At 38.5% G+C, this 19691-nt stretch overlaps 1 protein-coding gene across 3 annotated transcripts in view; it reads right to left on the bottom strand.

Moving 5' to 3' along the window:
- Positions 1 to 19691, bottom strand: part of VAV3 (vav guanine nucleotide exchange factor 3) — a 356611-nt gene that overhangs the window by 117962 nt on the left and 218958 nt on the right. For all 3 annotated transcript variants that reach the window (XM_088022339.1, XM_088022340.1, XM_028101955.2), the window contains exons 16-17: positions 11098 to 11199; positions 10691 to 10791 (exon numbers count right to left, since the gene is read on the bottom strand). In XM_088022339.1, the coding sequence (XP_087878465.1) occupies positions 10691 to 10791; positions 11098 to 11199 (203 nt within the window). The remainder of the gene's footprint in view (positions 1 to 10690; positions 10792 to 11097; positions 11200 to 19691) is intronic.

Here is a 19691-nt window from a genome sequence, read left to right as displayed (position 1 = left end):
GATCTAAGTACCACTTGGCTGGATGCTGTGTCCAGACTTAGAACCCAGGTTAGGTGAGCTTAGGTTCCTAACAGAGCAGGTGTGATACCTGTTTCACTGGTTTGACCAGAAAGACTTTTATTCCAGAATAGCCCTAAAATACTTTTTTTCTCCTACTGGTACATTAGAGAAAGAGTCTGAGCTAAGAATCATAAACTGCAAGAAGCACCAAATGGGAGAAGAGTTTAAGTTTTCCATCCAAGGAGACTAAGGAAAGTTTAGACTATTTCCCTAAAGTGGAAAAACCTCAGGTCTTTTGGGTTCAGTGTTCATAAATGGGTATGCAACTTAATTTCAATGAAAAAAAACCATAATTTTTTTCTGACTCTTTGCATAGAAGTGTTTTTATGTCCTTATGAGTAGGTCTTCTATAGTATTCTTTAAATGTTTCATATTTTTGTACAAAACCTATGATCACCCCTCTGGCAACAGGGGAAACACCATGTTCCACGATGGTCATCTGGTTGCTCCTCGGGAAGTTCCCGGGGAAGAGATGGTATCTCAGGTGGTCATCTAACTAGTCAGACACTTGCATCTCTTTACCCAGAAAATAAGATCTAGGAACAGAAGATGCTGACAGGCTCCTCCTATCTTGTTGCATAGGGTTCAAGTGCAAGTTAGCTGGCTCCCTGCAGGAGTGAGCACCTATTACAGAAATAAGAGTGTGAGAAGTCCTGGCAAGGCACGCATGGGACTAGTACAAAGCCAAAAGCAATCTAGACTGGGCTGACCACCTTACCCAATCTCCCTCTTTCATTTACCCACTTCCGGTTGCCTCCAGCTTTCTCTCTTTGATGTCTCATCAAGCAAACCAGCTTTCCTCATAATTCTGATTAGATGTACCAAGAACTGCTCCACACAAAGCCTCTTCAGTGTAACCCAAGAAGGAAAAATGGAAAAGGGGCTTTGCGCTGGATGCAACTCCAACACCAAGGACATGATTCCTTACTTGGGGCTTACCCTTCCTTGCCACCACTTCCTGTCCTCATGGCCACCATGTCTACCCTGTACCCTATCACCCAGGAAAGAGGCCCATGGACTTGGCCTGGAGAAGTTCACACTCTGATCTTCTCATGCTGGGCCCAGCACATGAACAGTAGTTCTTGAAAATCTCAGCATTTATTTACTTCTATCGCATGGCAGAGTTCTGTAAATTTTCTAAGAATAGGGCAAAACCCAAAAGACTGGAAATTCCTCTTACAACCTGTTTTGAGTGTAGCAATTCTTATCCAGACTCTCTTAGTTATTACTTTTGTACGTGCTCTAGTGGCCACAGCATTGAACTGCCTGCCTCCTTTACGAACAGAATCTAAATTCTGATAACCCTATTAATGCAACAGATTGTTAACTTATACTAAAATAACAGTGATGAGAGACAGGAAGACCCAACTACCCACACTGTTTCATACATTTTCAAAGTAAAAGCTCATTCTGGCTAGAAAAATAGAGTAAGGGCCTCTTTCGATGAAATATTCTATGGAAAAGCTGCTTTAATTTTGAAGTCTCCAACACTGTCCTCAACCTCCTCTTGACCTAGACCCAAAACTACCATACAGCAGGTACTTGGGTCCCTAAAAGACACTCTGGGTTTCACAATTCTGCATCAAGACTAAGATAACAAGGGCTGATGACCACCAAACCTATTTTAGCTGAATTCTGACCGAACAGAAAGGTTGCTGCTTGAGATCTGATAAAAAAGTCTTTCTGTCTGTCTCTTTTTCTCCTGGGAACTTCCTTAGGGGAGTAATTCAATTCTTCAAGTTTCCAAAAGTTTTTAATCCTCAACTTGTCTTTACCCTGCAGCCTATTCTCAGACTCCTATTGATCAAACTATAAAATGTTCTTACCCTTTCAAGAGCCTTTCTAGATGGTGACTCACAGGCCCTCAAGGGGTTTATACCTCGCATTCTTTCATCAAGTCCCAACTGGTTTGATGTAATTCAGAGAAGGGGTGTTACTGAGGTGCTGGGAGGCTTTGCAGAACTCCATCTTCAATGCCAGCACAGGGTTCAATGTGCATATTTGTGTAAAAGACATGTTTTTCACTGAGGCTTTAGATTCACTTAATATAATTTGTTTAAACAAAAAAATTCAGTCCTATTATATTTGTTTTTCCAATACAAGTGGCTCTCAGTGCATACATGATTGCAGTTTGCTTTGTCTCTTATCTGAACTTGTATTTGGTAAGACTAAACAAATCAATGTCCAGTAAGACTGTTTGTCTCAAAAGGGGCCACAGAAAGGTAATAACAAGTATAGTTTTTGAAGGTGCCTTGTCATCATGGCTGACATGCTATTTTTATGAAACATTAAAAAGACAGTTCGACTGATCAAATTTTGAAGTTATACAAATGTTATGTTCACCACTCAGATCTACAGCAATGTTTTGAAAAAAAATATATAAATAATACTTGGAAAGAGGCTTTGATTTCGAGTCTCCTCAGGAGCTCTAACAGAAATACAACCATATAATATTTTCCAGTTCACTTTAATAATCATTAATATATGATTAAACTTACCTAAACAGTTAAGTGGAAGGAATATTAACTACCCTTGAGTACAAAATTTTCTCGGTAAGTTAAAAAAGAGGACCAATTTATGGGAAAGGCTTTAAGTAATATGAAGTAGAACCAAAGTCATTTTTTCGTTAGGAAATCAATGATCAAGCCTCAGTTCATGTAAAAGGAATCTGATAAAATACCTAGTGGTACAAGACTGAAATAAAATTGTATTCTAAAAGCTTATCTCTTATGATAAAATACTGCAATGCTATTTATAAAAGAGCTATTTCTGATGCCAATTTGGGGTGCAGGTTCTAGGTAGCAATCCGGCAGGTTTAAGCCATTAGGATACTGAGGCACCTTGCTTCCGATTAGGAATGGCTATGGCCGCTGCAGGAGCAGCAACTGGCCTCGATAAAAGAGCGACTAAACAGAGAAGCAAATGGGGACCTGCTTTGGTTAAATATTAGAGAGGCTGAGGCTTGCATTCCCACTAAAGGAAAAGATGCATTAAACCAAAGTTGTCTGCTCCAGCAATATTTGCCTTCCAGTGCTACTTTCTTTGTTTAAACTGAGAGGATGCAAAGCAAGCTATATTGATCAATGTTAGCGTAAGAAGGGAACCAACAGGGTTTTAGCAGGGGGAAAAACACAAATGTCCCCATAAGATTGCAGTTTCGGATTAGACCTTTGCAGTCGTGTGCTGTGAGAAAGCAATATCACTCTAGAATTACATCAGCTTTGCAGTGACTTGTTGAGAGAGGCTTATATAAATGGAGTTCATACCTATTCATTATCAAGGTTGGAAAGTTTTGGCAGCACACTTCAGAGTCCATGTACATGTTGATCATCGAGGTTGCCATGGTGAATGTGAAGGAGTCAACTCAAGTTCAGTGAAAACGAGAGAGTGAAATTGCCCGCTTTTTATATCCATGCAAATTCTCAAATGTTAAGACGTAAACTAATCACCCAACCTTCAGATTTGTTTCCAAGTTGCATAGATACAAAAACAATCTTATAAATACAAAAAAAACCTAAAGCACTTTTTCATACTTCAAATGCACTTGAGTTAACAATCTGTCATAGTCAAATATTAATATGAATGAATTACTTCCTTCATTCAGAAACGCACTACATTTTTGCCAAGTAATTATTATTTCAAGGATGAATGAAGACTAGGTAAATTTAAGGGAGATAGAGCATGAAATATAAAAGGTTTCTAAATTCAGGGAAGACAACATCCACAGGCTTGACTTCCAAAAAAGAAATGCCCAAGAGCTATTTCACATGCTTATCGGTTACTATCTAGCCACATCCAACACTATTAAAGATATTCCTACTTTGAGAAAAAAAGGAGTAATGACTTGAGGTTAAGCACCCTGACTTTGGACAAGGGATGAATACAAAAGGTGAGAAACACATTCCCTACAGTGAAGGAGCATATAGTCCCCTAGAGGCAATGAAGAGTGGCAGAGACAGTCATGCCCACCAAACAGTCCATGTACCCCACTACACTGTCTACCTCCCCCTTGTAACTGAGGCTGTTTAAGTAGCTTTCACCAATACACTGTGATTAAAAAAAAAAAAAAAAAAGTGTTATTCACTTCAGTCTAGGGATTTTAAGAGCAGCTACCCAGAAAGCCATGTGTTGAATTTGAAGAGTCACAAAATGGAACCAGCTTGGATCCCTAAGCCATTACTTAGAAGGGAGCTCCCTTGGAGGGCCATGGAACCCACAGCCAATAGTGCGTGTGTGAAAAATAAAGGTTTATGTATTAAAGCCAGTGGGATCTGAAGGGCTTTAGGGGTGTTTTTGTTACCTAACATTGGCAAATATATAAAACCTACACACAAACTAATTAGAGAACAATTTAATTCACAAGACTGTTGGGTGGCCAAGGTGAGGGAAAATGATTGGCAAAGGGTTTGGAGAGGAAGTAAAGGAAGAGTAGATTTTGAACTGTCAGGAGAAAAGGGAGTGTATTTCAAGGAGGGGAAATAGTAAGAGCCAAGCAAGAATTCTAAAAATGGGATTGACTGAATCAGGGAGTATATTTCCCCAGAAATTGAGGTATTTTTGTCATCAGGTGTTCTGTGAGCTAGTTCTCTTTCTTGCTACTTCATAACCTAACCTAGGCTCCCCTGTCAAAAGCCTGACGGTTGATACTCGGCATGAGCCTTTCTTTGCATAAATACCAGAAAGGAATCGCAAAGAGTCTGCCAAGTCTTCCATCTTTCATTCTTAAAGTACCAGCCAGGGATTTAGATAAGGTTTTTATTTCACTTATTCTACATCCAGTCAGGCTCTGGTCTCTACAAGGGCAGAATGAAAACCTGTCCAATCTCCCACAGCCTGCCTCCTGCTTCTGGTTCTAACACTACAGTGATCCTCAGAGCCCAGAAACCCTGGTGCTACACTTCTACTCATTAATCTATCCCCATCTGTTTGTCAGTCTGTCCACTCACTCATCCATCTACCAGGGCTTCCCAGAGGTCAGAGCATCAGTTAAATATGGTTCTTATCAGTGAGAGGCTCCAGTATAATTGAAGTTTGGACATTATACTGTAAGGAATGGATGGTACAGGGAGCAGAATTCCACAATCAGAATTGACTTTAATAAAGATCATGTTGGAAATCATATAGAAAGAGTATAATTAACAGCAAGAGTTAGGAGGCTTTTGTAGTTGTCCAAACAAGTGACACTGAGATTTTTTTTTAAAAATCTATAGCAATATCATATCAGTGGATTCTAGAGAGCCTTAGGAGGAAAAGTAAGAACAACAGGTAAGTGAATGAAGATGAGAGAGGTGGGTAAATAAAGGCTGACACCAAGGTTCAGGTGAGCGTATGGATGTTGGATCTTTAAGACAAGGAGTAGGCGGAGGAAGTTTGCGTTAGTGACTAATGAAGCTGGTTTTAGATAAGTGAAATTTGAGGTCACTGCAGGACACCTGGGAAGGGATATGTGAGAAGAAGACAGACATTTTGAATCCAGAGTTCAAGAGAAAAGCCTTACGTGGAACTGGTGACTTATCTACCTGGGTGTAGGTTATAGCTAATGCCAGGGAAATTAATCTGGTATCCAAAGGATGGCATGGGGGATGTGATAGGATGTGAAGGAATGTGTCAAGGAGAATAGTTAACAGTGCCAAATAAAAGAGAAAGGTCAAGTTAGGTGAGGCCTGGAATGTGACGACCAGTACATTTGGCAATTAGAAGGCAGAATGGAAGATTCTCTCACCTTATTTAGCCCCTGGGTCACTGTGTCATTTTGTTCAACTAGTCTCTCTTCTCTGCCTGGACCAATGTTGAGTGAAAATGGCATGCTCCACTTTCTGGAACTGTCTTCTACCCCAACTACCCAATGTTTATAATGTAACCAATTCTACTAGGCACTGCTTTCTGGACCACAGGTAGACTCCTGACTCATTCTGAGTTGATCAGAATCTCTCTTCGTTTCCTGAGAATATAGTTAGACTATGTTAAGCAATAGAGCAACAGAGCTCTGTAAAGTTGAGGTCAATCTCAAGTCACCTATGATATAATTTTATGTGGGAACCTGGGTTATGTAAGCATTTGAGTTTGCCTTAATTCAATACTCTTCACTTGCTTTAAATTTAGCTGTTAAATTTAGTTGATCCCACCCCCCAAGTCAAGTTCTCCAAAATGATGTCATACTCTCCTCCAGAAAGAGCCCCATCCAAGTGAACTATGTCTGCAGCCCTTGAGACGTTCTGTCCTTCCTCCTGCCCTCCTCCCTACATCCCCACTTCCCCAAGGGTCATACCAGTCATGGGAAAAGACACTCTGAACTAGTGCAAGCAGCTCTTGCTGCATCCCGCTGCTGGACTGTGGGAAACTTCAGCCAGTGTTGGTTCTGTGCTGGCTGGGAAACACCCACAAAGTCTAGCTTGCCCGTGTCCTCCAAACTCTGCCTGTTCTACCATGCTCACATCAGACCTACGAGGCTCAAGCTCACGCTCTATCCATGGCTGCTACCCACAGCAGTGCGGGAAGCAGAGAAGTTCAAGGTCAGGATGTCATAACTTCCAGCTTTAAGAGGGCATCTGGTCTGGCAGTGTTTTTTGGTCTTTTTTTTTTTTTTTTTTTTTTTTAGGAAAACCCATCATGGGAAAATTAACCCATGCTCATTCCAACTCCTTTTGGGGAGAAGAAAGAAAAGAAAAGAAAGGAAAGAAAGGAAAGAAAGGAAAGAAAGGAAAGAAAGGAAAGAAAGGAAAGAAAGGAAAGAAAGGAAAGAAAGGAAAGAAAGGAAAGAAAGGAAAGAAAGGAAAGAAAGGAAAGAAAGGAAAGAAAGGAAAGAAAGAAAGGAAAGAAAGGAAAGAAAGAAAGGAAAGAAAGGAAAGAAAGGAAAGAAAGGAAAGAAAGGAAAGAAAGGAAAGAAAGGAAAGAAAGAAAGAAAGAAAGAAAGAAAGAAAGAAAGAAAGAAAGAAAGAAAAGAAAAGAAAGAAAAGAAAAAAAGAAAAAGAAAAAAAGTAAAGAAAGAAAAGAAAGAAAAAAAGAAAAGAAAGAAAGAAAAAGAAAAAAGAAGAGGAAAAATCCATCCAATCCCCACAAGCCTGTTCCCAGGGCCCGACACCCTGGAAGGCCAGCCTGGCTGGGCCCCCATGTGCCGGTGGACAGCAATGGTACCCACTGCCTCTGTTCTAATATTTAAAAAACAGGCTCCAATTTGAGCCCAACATTGTATCACAAGGGGTCTTTAGAGTGGCCCTCCAGGAGCCAGCTGAATTGAAACAAATGGAAAAGAAAACAAAATGGAGTTTTCCAGAACTGTGGGGGACCAGATAGGTGCTGTCATAGACGCTGGGCTCCCCAGGTCTTATCCATGAGTGGATGGATGAAAGGTGCAGATGTGTACCCCCAGAACGCCCCAGGTGCTGACAGCTATAAAAGATTCCTCTTCACTTAGGATAAGCAAGGCTTTACTCAGAAGGACTGCCCAGCAAATCCTCATCTGGAGGCAAACAGGGAAGCCTCCTGGATAGGTCCTTACCACCTCATACCACTAATTAACGGACCGTGAGCATTCAATGCCATCAGTCCCTTAAAATCTTGGGCAGGAAAGGACAGAGAGAGAGAGAATAAGACATGGATGCATAAAACAGGAGAATGGAGGACAACATTGGATGCAAGGCAGAAAAGCAAGAGAGCGAGAGAATTATGTTTAAAACTCCAAGAAGTAAATTTAGCCAGAGGCTTAAAAAATTTTTTCCTGCTTTATAGTGAATTCTGTAACAAAGTTTAGAGAATGATGCTACCTTTTAATAAATGATATCTGTATAAGTAAGCATTACCTAAAATCTGCAGGGCATAACAGCCTTATTTTCATACTTTTAGGACTCAGTTTCCTCATCTTAAAATAAGAGATCCTAGAACTGAAGGTGTCTAAATCTTCCAGCTCTGAGACATTCCATGGGGAAAGGGGCAGGCATGGTCCCAGGGAGAGCTGAATTTCTCACACCACTTCAAAGCATTGAAACCTAAGCATACTTGGTAGTTACTAATTGAATTGAATTCAGAAGTGTTCTTGCTAAAAAAAAAAAAAAAAAAGGAACTCTCTTTCTCAGAGAAAACCAAATGCATGATTTTACTCTGGGTGTTTAAGAGGGTTAGGCACTATGCATTTAAGACATTTCCATAGATCCTCACAGCTAGTTCGCAGGACTGGGACAGAACTCGGGGGTTAAGAACAAACTCAGGAGCTGGACTGCCTGGATTTGCATATTCACTCTCTTGATTAAGCAACTGAGGCAAGTTATTTCTCTGTGCCTTAGTTTCTCACATGTAAGACAAGAATAGCAGTAATTCCAACTTTAAAAGATTCATACAGGACTAAGTGAGTTGATAGCAGTAACATACTTAGAACAGTACCTGGCACTTTGTATTTATTTAAAAAATATATAAACTTAAAGACTAGGTGTCATTACTATGCCTATCTTAAAAGGGAAAAAAAAACCTAAGACTTATGAAGGTTAAGTAACTGGTTCCAAAGTCACCCAGTGAGTAAGCTGAGGAGAGGGATTCAAACCAGACCAAGACTCCAGACCTTGTGGGCTTTCCTGCCATCACACACAGTCTCCCAATCCAGAGTTACTCATTGAAGGCCGGGGGATACTGGAATTATGACTCGGGGGATGCACCGCTTTTTTATCGCTTGACCAGGAATTCCCAACTGTTTCCTGTTGACTTTTTTTTTTCCAAGTGAAAGTTAAAAATGTAAAGTCCTTTAGCATCATTCATTTATATCACTTCAAAGTTTGGTGCTATTTCTTCTATCCACACTTGCTCCATATCATAAAACAACAGCAAAGATACAGATTAAGCCCATCCCTTTTCAAAACAAAACCAAACCAAAAACCAAAAAAACAAAAACAGACTTCTCATCATAGCACCTTGGATTAAAACACTGAATTTTTATTGTGCCCAGGCACTGTGCTAAGCATCAACATTGCTTCATTTGATCCTCATGATAATCCTCTAATTTCCATTTTCTAGACAAATAAACAAAACCTCAGAATGCTTAAGTAACACCCTCAAGCTCCCATAGCTGGCAAAGGGCAGAAGGAGATTTTCCACCATTTCTGCTTGACTCTCAACTGCTCTCCTGCACTATTCCAGTAGAATGCAAGAACCAGGCCAACTATGAGATCACTTCACATTCCTCACAGACTGAAACTCCTAAGACAGGGCTGGGGGGGTGGGGGGGCTTTATAAAAATACATTAGCCTACTACGAACACCTAACATGTTAGTTGTCCCCAAAGAGATTAAAGGATGCGGCGAATAAAGACAGAACCACCAAAATTTAAATGATAAGCCGCATCAGGTGCACAACTGAAGAATAACAATAATAACATATAACATTTCTATTTTACAACGTTGTCAACTGTTTCCGACCTTCAGAAACCTTAGTGGGTGCTAATCTTGTCTCCTTGTCTCAGCAGACTTGGAGTCAATTGCATGAACACTCTGACTCCCATCAGAAAACGGGAAGCACTGCCCTGAGGACTGAACGAGTTTGTGCAAGAAGGGCCTGGCAGAGGGCCCGGTGCGGGTACTCAACCAACCCGGGATGCTTCTCCTTGTGGCTGCCCATGCCTGGCATGGAGAGAGCTCATGGCTCATGGGAACCTTAAAAAACATCTACCAAAGGAGCTGAGTGAGAGGAATGTGCTGTGATCCCAGTCGTCTAATGGGATTCACACCTTTTCTACAACTGCCCATTTTCTGAACTCAGCTCTGAAATGAGCTATTATTCTGTTTCACTCTTCTTCATATTATCCAAAATAATTCAATGTCCACCTTTTCCTTTGGGAAAAATCAAAGGTTGACTTAGCCACCTTTTGAACTCAAGCTGTTAAAGATCCCTTTCTTCTGTTCAAAAAGTTCTACTGATTTTGAAAGGTCTTATTGATAAAACACAAGAGAAACTCAGGGGAAAAGGACAAAGAGAAAGAAGAAGAAAGACAAAGTATAAAGAGGCCAGAAAAGAAAGAAAGGAAGAGAGCCCAAGAGGAGCAGAGAGAAGCAAAAGACTATTGAATGCATAATCGCCAACAGTCTTAGCAACCGGCTCATGTAACAGTCATGGAGCCTTATTTTTAAAAACCAAGGGGAAAATATTTACATAAAATCCAAAGGATATATGCTCTCTGTTAAATGCTGCAAAATGACAATGTATTCAATTCACTAATTCATGAATTAGTCTGTGTGATGTTTACTTCTGGCATCATTAGCATTTCTGAGCTGAATATTTAAGAGAACAAGGGAGAAATTTAAGGACTAAAGATAGAAGTGAAAAATTAATTTTTTTTTCGGTTTTGTTTTTGTTTCTCCATTTGCGTGTTTTGGCTTATATTCATACAGCATTAGTGAGACTCAGGGGCCAGGCTGAATGAAATGGGTGGCCGGAAACCTTCCAAGCCCCCCTTGAAGGGCTCTGCCTCCCAGGTACGTATAAAAGTCACAGGAATTTAGAACAATTTTTTAATTGTCCTTATAAATGATAGTTTCAAAAGCAGATATGTCACAATAAACACATATTAAGAGTAAATTAGGCCTTAATGATGTTTATCAAGTTTTATGTCCTAATTAAAAGCAGAATCACAACAATAAACATGACTTACCAGCAGAATTAACTCTGCCACAATTGTCTACTCTTCCCAAACATTCTTTGTGTGCTCTCGCGCCACACTTAAAACATAAATAGCCTTGATAAAATGTTCCTCTGAAAGGTAAAATTAGAGAGTGATATGTTAAAAGCTGCTAAATGCTGCCTCTATGAAATCATGAGCACGAGAAAAAAAACAAGGGAACACAGTGCTCTGCAAAGTCTTCTCAGCAGAAGGAGAGGGCCTCCTGGGGTTCGGAAGGAAGCGTCCAGGTACAAGGCTGAGGAAAGATCTGTTGGCTCAAAACTGTTAAGGCAATTTCCCTACTTCACAACATTTTGGCTGGGACATTAAAAAAGTCTGAAACACACAGCAATTATAGCAGCTCCTTTAAACTGAAAAACAGGACCAAGCAAGCTTACCTCAGAAGCATCTGGCAGACTTTGCAGGATGTAACCCGATTGAAGGTGTGCATCTTGAACTCATGGAAATTGGAGTCTGCGTAGTCTGGCCTTATGTTTGATCTATAAAAAGGAAAAAACAAAAAAAAAAGTAACTTCCTAAAGAAAGTTTCACAACAAAATAGCAGTCATCTAAAACCTAAATTCATCAACATTACACTGGGTAGAGATCTGATTCAAGAAAAAGGCTATTAAATATGCAATGTTTTCTAAGCCAAAAGTAGGCTTTGCATTAAAATATGCACCAAAATCTGGTTGTGTGCAAAGCAGCAACATGTAAGGATTTAAGCAAACTAATCCTCCTCAGAATTGAGGGTTCCCAGAGAACTCTACAGAATGGCCACATAGGTCACCCTGCCAGGAAAAACACAAAAATCTGCTGGATATTCATGCTGTGTGATTGTTTCTCTAGCCACATCACTGAAATACAAACTAGATGGGGAGGGCAGGAGCGGGGGGGGGAAGAGGGTGCTTCACTCCCACAGAGGCCATCTCTAAATAGGTATGTGGATGATGTAATGATCTGTAAAAGTGAATAGTTTTATAAAAAGTTTTGAAATAAAACATCAGTCTGATCATCAAAAACTTCCTCCTTAACAATTTGCTTTCCTTGTAATCCAAATTAAAAAAAATCAACAAAACTGTTATGTTTTATATTTTATTCTTATTACCTGCATACGCAAAACAATGTATGAAGCATACCACAAACTACCATAACTGATGTCAGACAAAAAAAAAAAAAAAAACCACAACCAAAGTAACTTTGTGCCAAGGCTGTGACAACCACACAATGTCCGTTACTCTGTTTAACCTTCACACCAATCCCAACGACTCAGCACTCATCATATCGGTAATTTACAAACAAGGAAACTGAGGCTAATACTAAAGTAAGGGAAATGGCAGAGTCGGGCACTCCAATCCAGGTCTGTTCTCTTTGCCCCTGAAGCTTGGGTGCAAAGAGGAATTCAACAATATTCACCTTAATATAATTAGATTGTTGGAAACAGTCAATTTAGCCATTTCCAGAGGAGTTTTTTTTACAGTATTTGTAATTTATCTACATCACAGAAGAAAGCAGAAAAATTAGAAAAGGACTAAAAAAACAGATACAAATCGGAGGTATACCAGGAAAGCGAAGATGATGCTCTCCGACATGTTACAAGCAATTTCAGAGTGTGTAGGAAAAGTCTGAGATACTGATGAGCTAGGAGTTCCCCTTTTATAGAATACAGCAACTCTCAACCACACAGAGCCTTGGTGTAATGAAGCATAACACAGGCGGGCGACCAGGCATCAATCTGAGGTACCAGGAGAAGCCTTATGAAAAAACATTCACAAAGGCAATTGGAGTAGCAGGCAGTGATGCAGAAGTGTCAGCGAGGTCAGCCTTCCAATCCATCTGCTGAATATGAGCATGCTAAAAATGAAATCAAATATTGGTGCCATCTGGGATTTCTCTGCTCCGTGCTTCGGGTGACCTCACTTTTTAGGAAAATGTTCTGCTGCGTGCTGAAAAGCATGGCCATTTCCATAGTGGTATTTTTGTGTTCCTGATTAAAAATTATAGCTCTTTGTGAATAGAGAAGTAGAGAAAAGGTAAGGATCTAAAAGCAAAACTCTCTTCACAAGAATCTTGAGTCCATAAAGCCATGCCTTGGAAAGAGCATCAAACCCCATTTCCTTAGCTGGGGAGGCCTGTTGTTCATTTTTCTCTGAACATCAAGGTGATAGAGTCACACATGGATTGTCAAATAACAGCTTAAGTCCTGGGAACTTGAAGAATTTATCAGCCTGGAGTTGTAGACTAAAAGTAGTTCTCCTTCAGAAATGTAAATGGGTCCCAAAGAAGAATTTAATTAATTTTAGAAGCTTGCCTGGGACGGAGGTGTAATATCTTTCTCTAAGGGTCAACTTAAGTGATAGACACACTGATAACCAGTCTTTCGACCATCAGTCACTTTCACCAACTAGGAATGAGCTGACTTTTTAGAAGACAAAAAGCTGAGAGGAGAATCACACTAAGGAGGTTAAAAAAAAAAAAAAGAAAAAAAAGAAAAAAAATTCTGAAAATATTGTTAATGGTAGTTGCCATAAGTGAAATGAGCCTCAAAATGGTAGAGTAGAATGGTAGGGAAGAAATGTTGGAATTAAAAAAAAAAAACAAAACTATAACTGCATATTATTTTTTAAATTTAAAATTAAACACTAAAGAATAAAAGTTAACTCTCTGACCCAGGAACTGCTACTGGGACACTATAGAACACAAAAGTATAGTTGAGGGCAGGAATCTGAAATTAGACCACCTGGGCTTAAATCCTAACTTGGAAGTCACTAACAGCGTGACCCTGGGCCAGTTAGTAAGCATAAGGCAGGAATACTCATAAAATCAAATTCATAAAGTGAGGTAATATATGTAAAGTGCTTAGGACTTTGCCTAGCCCAGAGTTAGTGTTCAATAAACACTGGCTACCATTTACAAATTCTTGATTCCAAATCCACAAAATAATGATGTAATCAGAACAGTGCTTTATAAGTTGTAAGAATCCCTTGGTAGTTTGGGAACTAGTTCCCAGAGGATTCCCATTCTCCTGAGAATTTCATGCAGGAAGCCTATTATATGCTCAGTGTCCTTTGGACCAGGAATCCATAGATAATGATTTAAGCATAAGAAACAGGGTTGCACAGGAGAATACATGTATGCAAAAGTCCAGGGAATTAGATGAAATCATATCAAGTGCCAAATGAAGAGAGGTGTCAACACACATGGACTACAGCCTTTGGGGAGGCAAAAACCGAAGACAGTAAGTTGCCTGGATGGGAAGAGTTGGAAAGGTAGATTGGAATAGAAAAATATGGAGAAATATCAGAGTTATAGGCGAGTAACACAAAGACAAAAATGACTAAAAGTGGCATTTATTGCACACTTGTAATGCACCAGGCATATTAATAGGCTCTTCATATATTTTTTCACATTTACTTCTCACAACAAACCTAGAAGGCAGAGTCATTCATTCATTTCATATTAAGTACCTACCATATACACAGATTCTAAGGCCTAAACAGAAAGAAGGATCCCTCAGCCAGAGCCCATGAGTAAAAAGGGAGATGAAAGATATGAGGTAGGAGAGGTTGGTAGGAGCCAAGGAAAGAGGTGAGATCTTACACAAGGATTAATATCACATTTAGCTGACCAAAAAAAAAAAAAAAAAAAAATCTCTGTGGCCACTAGAGAAAGCATTCCTTGTAGTGAAGCAAGAGTAAACACAGCAAGACCATATGGGACGGGGTTATCTATAGATGAGAACTGAGGGTCAAATATAGATTAGCTCACTTGCTCAGTCACGCAGCTCTATAGACACAGAGGATTCCATTTAAGGAATCTGTTTTGATATATGACAGTTTACTTGTGAGAACTTGAATGGAATCTTGTAGCTTTCTCAGGAAAATGTTCCCATTTCTTGTGCTTCATATAGGGCCCATTAGTAATACAATTAATCAATCAAATATTTATAAGGCAAAGTATGCTAATGCTCTTACATCTCCTTTTAACTTTACACATTCTCCTTAGATTCTTGCCTCTTCTCACCTGGTTTCATGTTTGCACTATGCTGAGGACCATGTGTCTCCCCTTAGCCTTGGCCCCCTTCTCCATTCTCTGGATCTGCATGCCCAGGGGCTCCACAGGCGTCTCAAATGCAGCACATACAAAACTCAGCTCCACACCTTTCCTAACAGACTATGACCAAATTCTGATTTCAATCCATCAACATTCACTCTATCTTCTAGCCTGGAGACTTGAGAGGTACAATGAATTTTTCCCTCTCCCTCATACCTTCTACATATTCATTTTCCCTTAATCCATTCTCTCTTCCAATTTCTCCTTTCCTGAAACCATAACAAATTTCTGTTGATTCAACCTTAAAAATACCTCTTCAAAAATTCAGGTTCCATTCTCTTTCCTTACTACCTAATTCAATCCCTCAGTATCTCTCAACTAAATTGTTACAATGGCCTTCTTAATCATTCTGTCTTCTACTTTCTTTCCCTACTTAAGGCCATCTTCCATACTATTCCCAGAATTACCTTCAAAAAATAAAAATAGGTCATTCCCTCCCTTGAAGAATTCTGCTGGTTCCTACTGCCTAAAGCTAAAGCTTCTGGTAAGGGCATACAAAGTGTTTTAAGTTCTAGCATGCCCCTTGCATGCCTCTTTCCCAAACGCTCATAAGCCATAACTAGAGGTACACAGACCTTGTCACATTTCCTATTCTTCTCGTTCATAACTCTGTACTTTTGTAGTCCAATCCCTCTGCCTAAAATGTTTCCCTTGGCCTGTAGCTGCTAACTTGCCTGGTTACTCATTTTGGGCCAGATAAAAATGTGACTCCTTGGATAAAATCTTCTGTGAGTCCACATGATAAAGATAATGATTATCATTTCATCTGGGTTCCCAAAGTACTTTTCCAGTCCTCTAGTGTAGTACTACACATTTTAGTATAACCACTTATTATCTGCTTCCCACTACCAGAAAACTAGATATGTGCTATTCATGTTTATATTGTCAGGGCTTATTACGTCAGTGTCTCACATTTAATATATATCATTGTTGAATAAATAAACAAAGGCCACTAGCTATATTTTAAGTATCCGCTACTTAAAGGGAAAAGAGCTAAAGGAAAAAGGAAAAAGAACAGTTACTACCCCTAGAAAATCATCCACTGAGTTAAAGAAACAAAAGCTCATACCCATGCAACACTCATAAAATCAAAGATAAAAGAAATAAAAAGATCGATCAGTGGTTACATGGGAGCAAGTGAGAACACGTAATGCTTGGTAGATGAAGGAAAAAGGGAAAGTTATGCAAGTTTGGGGGGAAGATGAGATTGAAAGTTCTGAAATGAGTACCAGGTATTCACAGAATGGTGGATAGGGCATATTTACTACAGCATCATCTGTGCCACCCATCATGGTTAAATTTATGTGTCAGCCCAGATTTTTGGTCAAACATTTTTCCAGGTGTTTCCATGAGGGTGTTTTTGGATGAGATTAACATTTAAAGTGGGAGACTATTATCTTCAAGATACTTAGTCTTATCATGCCTCTTTTTAAATAAGGTTTTAAAATACATATAATAATTTATCATATGAATAAAGAACCAGAAAAAGCACTGGGTCATCTCAACAGATGCCAAAAAAGACATTTAATAAAATGTAGCATGTGCTTCTGATGAAATTCTAAATAAATCAGATGTGGAGGGATACTTCCTTGACATAATGAAGAATATCAAGCTAAAGACAATAGAAAACATACTTAATTTTAAACACTAGCACTATCCTATTGAAGTTAAGCAAAGTTTGCTGAAGTCAATTATTCAGCATTGTTCTGGAAGATCTGATCAATGTAATAAGACAAAAATGTGAGAGATATTGTAAAAAAAAAAAAATACAGAATTATCATTTGGAGGTGACACTGTTGGGACAACTGGGAAAAACCAAAAGAAGAAACACAAACTAGTGAAACTAGTAAGAAGAAAAGACACATCAGGTAGTATATGGAAAAACATATCTCTAGGCTCCCAACATTCTCCAGCAGTGAAATGCAGGAACATGTGAGTAGTGTTTTCACCCAGCAACATTCCTTGAGACTCAAAGTTCAAGGATTTTCACAGGTTGGTCACATAGGCACCATCATGATCAGCCACATGATCAGCCACAATCATTAAAAACTCCCAGAAGGAAAGTAGATGCTCACCATAAATCACATGGTTTAAAAAAAAAAAAAAAAAAAAAAAGTTCAGGTAGGCTGGCACGATGAAATTCAGTCCCTGGGCACACCAAATGGCCTTACCACTTGGCACCAGAGGGGACATTTCAAAGCCAAAGTTCCCAGACACCAGCCAAAGGACAACCCTGTAAGCAGACCCTTTTAAAGACAACAAACCCAAACCCCCCAAGTTTACTCTTCCCTGCACAAAAATGTCTAAGAAAAATCCCAGCATGTTCAGGTTCTATATGAATAAAATTTAAAAATTAATGGAGGAAAATCAAAAGTATTCAAGTAAATAAAAGCTACATATCCAAACTGCTGAATAAGAAGTTTGCATATTTTATTATAAATACACAATCCTCAGGTTAAGTTATAAAGTAAAACAATTCTTTTCCCCTAAACACACACACACTTTTTTTTTTAACTTGAGAAATGATTATAAAATTCAGCTGGGTGAATAAATGTGTGAGGATAATCGGGAAAATTTTAAAACTAAGACAAATTATTGCAGGGAATATGTAGGTACATTTTTTTAAAGGTACATTATTAAATCGGTATGGGACTGACAACAAGACAGACAGAAAGATCAATAAGATAGTCTTGCAGGGGACCAAGCATGTGCGCAAAGATGGTATGTGATTTTTGTGACAGTTTGTTCACTTATTTAACTGCTCAAAAAATAAAAACTTAATACATAATATGTGCTAGGCAGCGGGATACAATGATGAGTAGAAACAAGTAAAGTTTCTGTTGTTTGGTGCTGATGGGGAAAATAAATATCTAAATAATTCCACAGACAGCTATGAAATCACAGGTGTGTCAAAGATAGTGTTAGGAAAACTTACAACTTGGAATGTGACCTTGTGAACAGATTATCACAGAAGGCTTTCCTATAGAAACAATGCTTGCACTGAGATCTAAAGATAATCAGGAATTCAGCAGGTGAAAGGAAGAATGTACCCAAAGAAAAAATAACAAAATATATTTCAGAAAATGCATTCCCAGCTTTTTGAAAATGTTAAGGAAATTATGTTACTATCACTTATTTCATAAGGATATAAAGTTTAAAGATTGATACTATTTATTTGACAAATCTGTATTATATGCCTATGATGTGCCATGAACGTGGCCAGCAATGAGGTGTAAGATGGACAAAACTTCTGCCCTCATGCAGCCTATTTCTATATGTAAATATAAAATTTAGATAGAAACCTGAAATATGTTTTAAGAAAACAAAAACACTTGAAGAAAATATTGATGACTACATAATCTTTAAAGGTAAAAAATAAAGATAGCTGGATTTATTTTTAAAAACCCAAAATTTTCCTTGAACCAAAAACAATAAAAAAAACAGAAAGCAGGAAAATATCTGTAATATATATGATAAAAGATTAATGTCCTTGCAATATATAAATGCTCTTGAAAATCTGTAAGAAAAAAATGGAGACCCCAGTTGAAAAATTAGCAAAGAAATCAACAAGGCGATTTATTAAAAAAGAAATAAAACAATCAACACAAAATATGCTTAAGTTACTGGTAACCAAAAGAAATGCAAATTTAAATAAGTTATTTCATATATCAAACTGGCAAAAAAGAAAGAGAGAAAAGAAAACCGATAATACCTAGGGTGGATGAAGCTACAAAAATATCCCAAAGTTTAACCCGAAAGATTTACTAATCATTTGACATAAAATTCTACTTATTCAAAATAATGACGAAGGTTTCATTACAAGAGTTTTAATAATTAAAAGTTGGAGTTGATTTAATCAAAAGATAAGGAAACAGAGAAATTATAGCACATCTTTGCAATGGAATACAACAATCAGAAAGGAAAAAGAGAACATATATATATTAGCCAAGAAAGATATTTGCAATATATTATAGGAGAATAAGTTGCTACTAAACTGTATCTATATCTGTGACTGACATAACACAAACTACTTGCTAACATACATATGTGAAAACGAGAACAATAGGTAAAGGCATTATGCATTTTTTTTAATTTTAAAGTTATCTGTGTTTTCCGAAATTTCTACAGTGAACATGCATTTTTCAATGTATTCCTTACATCTCCTTTTTTTAAGATGAAAAGAACAACAGGAATAATCCCAAGAATATGTACAGGCAACCTGACTCAAGTACACAAATAATATGTCATTGAACAGGATCTGAGGCAAAGATGTGTCTCAAAGCCTCTGCTCTTAATCACTATGCTAAAAAATATCACAAGGCGATTCCAAAGCAAAGACAAACAGAATTAAGTGCTTGCAACATATGTGAAAATATTCTTGGTATAAAAGGAGCTATTATAAATCAGTGATAGTACGATGATAAATTTGACCCACAGAAAACTTGGCAAAGGATACGACCAAGAAACTGATAAAAAACAACTGATTGAGAAGCCTGTAATAAACTATTCAGCCTCATCGGTAAGTGTAGAGATATGGATGCTCCAGAACATCAAGGCTACAGCAAGCACAATGTTTGGAAACAGTCATTCCTGGACACTAATTGCTTCGTTCTTCCCTTCCCAACCCCCACCCCCTTAGAGATACGATCTTTGTGAGGCTGCATTTAGTCTAAGAACCAACAGAGTTCATCATCTGTAAATATTTCCTTAAATGGAAGCACACAGATTGTTAGCATTTCAAAATGGTAGCCTAGCCCCCAGTATAAACGTGTAGTGCTACAGCAGGAATTGAATTTTCTGGAATAGGCAAGATGTTGCCCCATGCAGACAGAGTGACCGGCAGTTATAGACCCAAGGAAAGCTAGCTCAGCTATACCTT

This window comes from Eumetopias jubatus, unplaced genomic scaffold (assembly GCF_037043125.1).
Source record: "Eumetopias jubatus isolate StellerSeaLion01/CBP00866 unplaced genomic scaffold, mEumJub1_p1.0 scaffold_4, whole genome shotgun sequence".
NCBI lineage: Eukaryota > Metazoa > Chordata > Mammalia > Carnivora > Otariidae > Eumetopias > Eumetopias jubatus.
The sequence above is the reverse complement of the archived record's forward strand: the minus strand, read 5'-3'. Positions and strand labels throughout refer to the sequence as shown.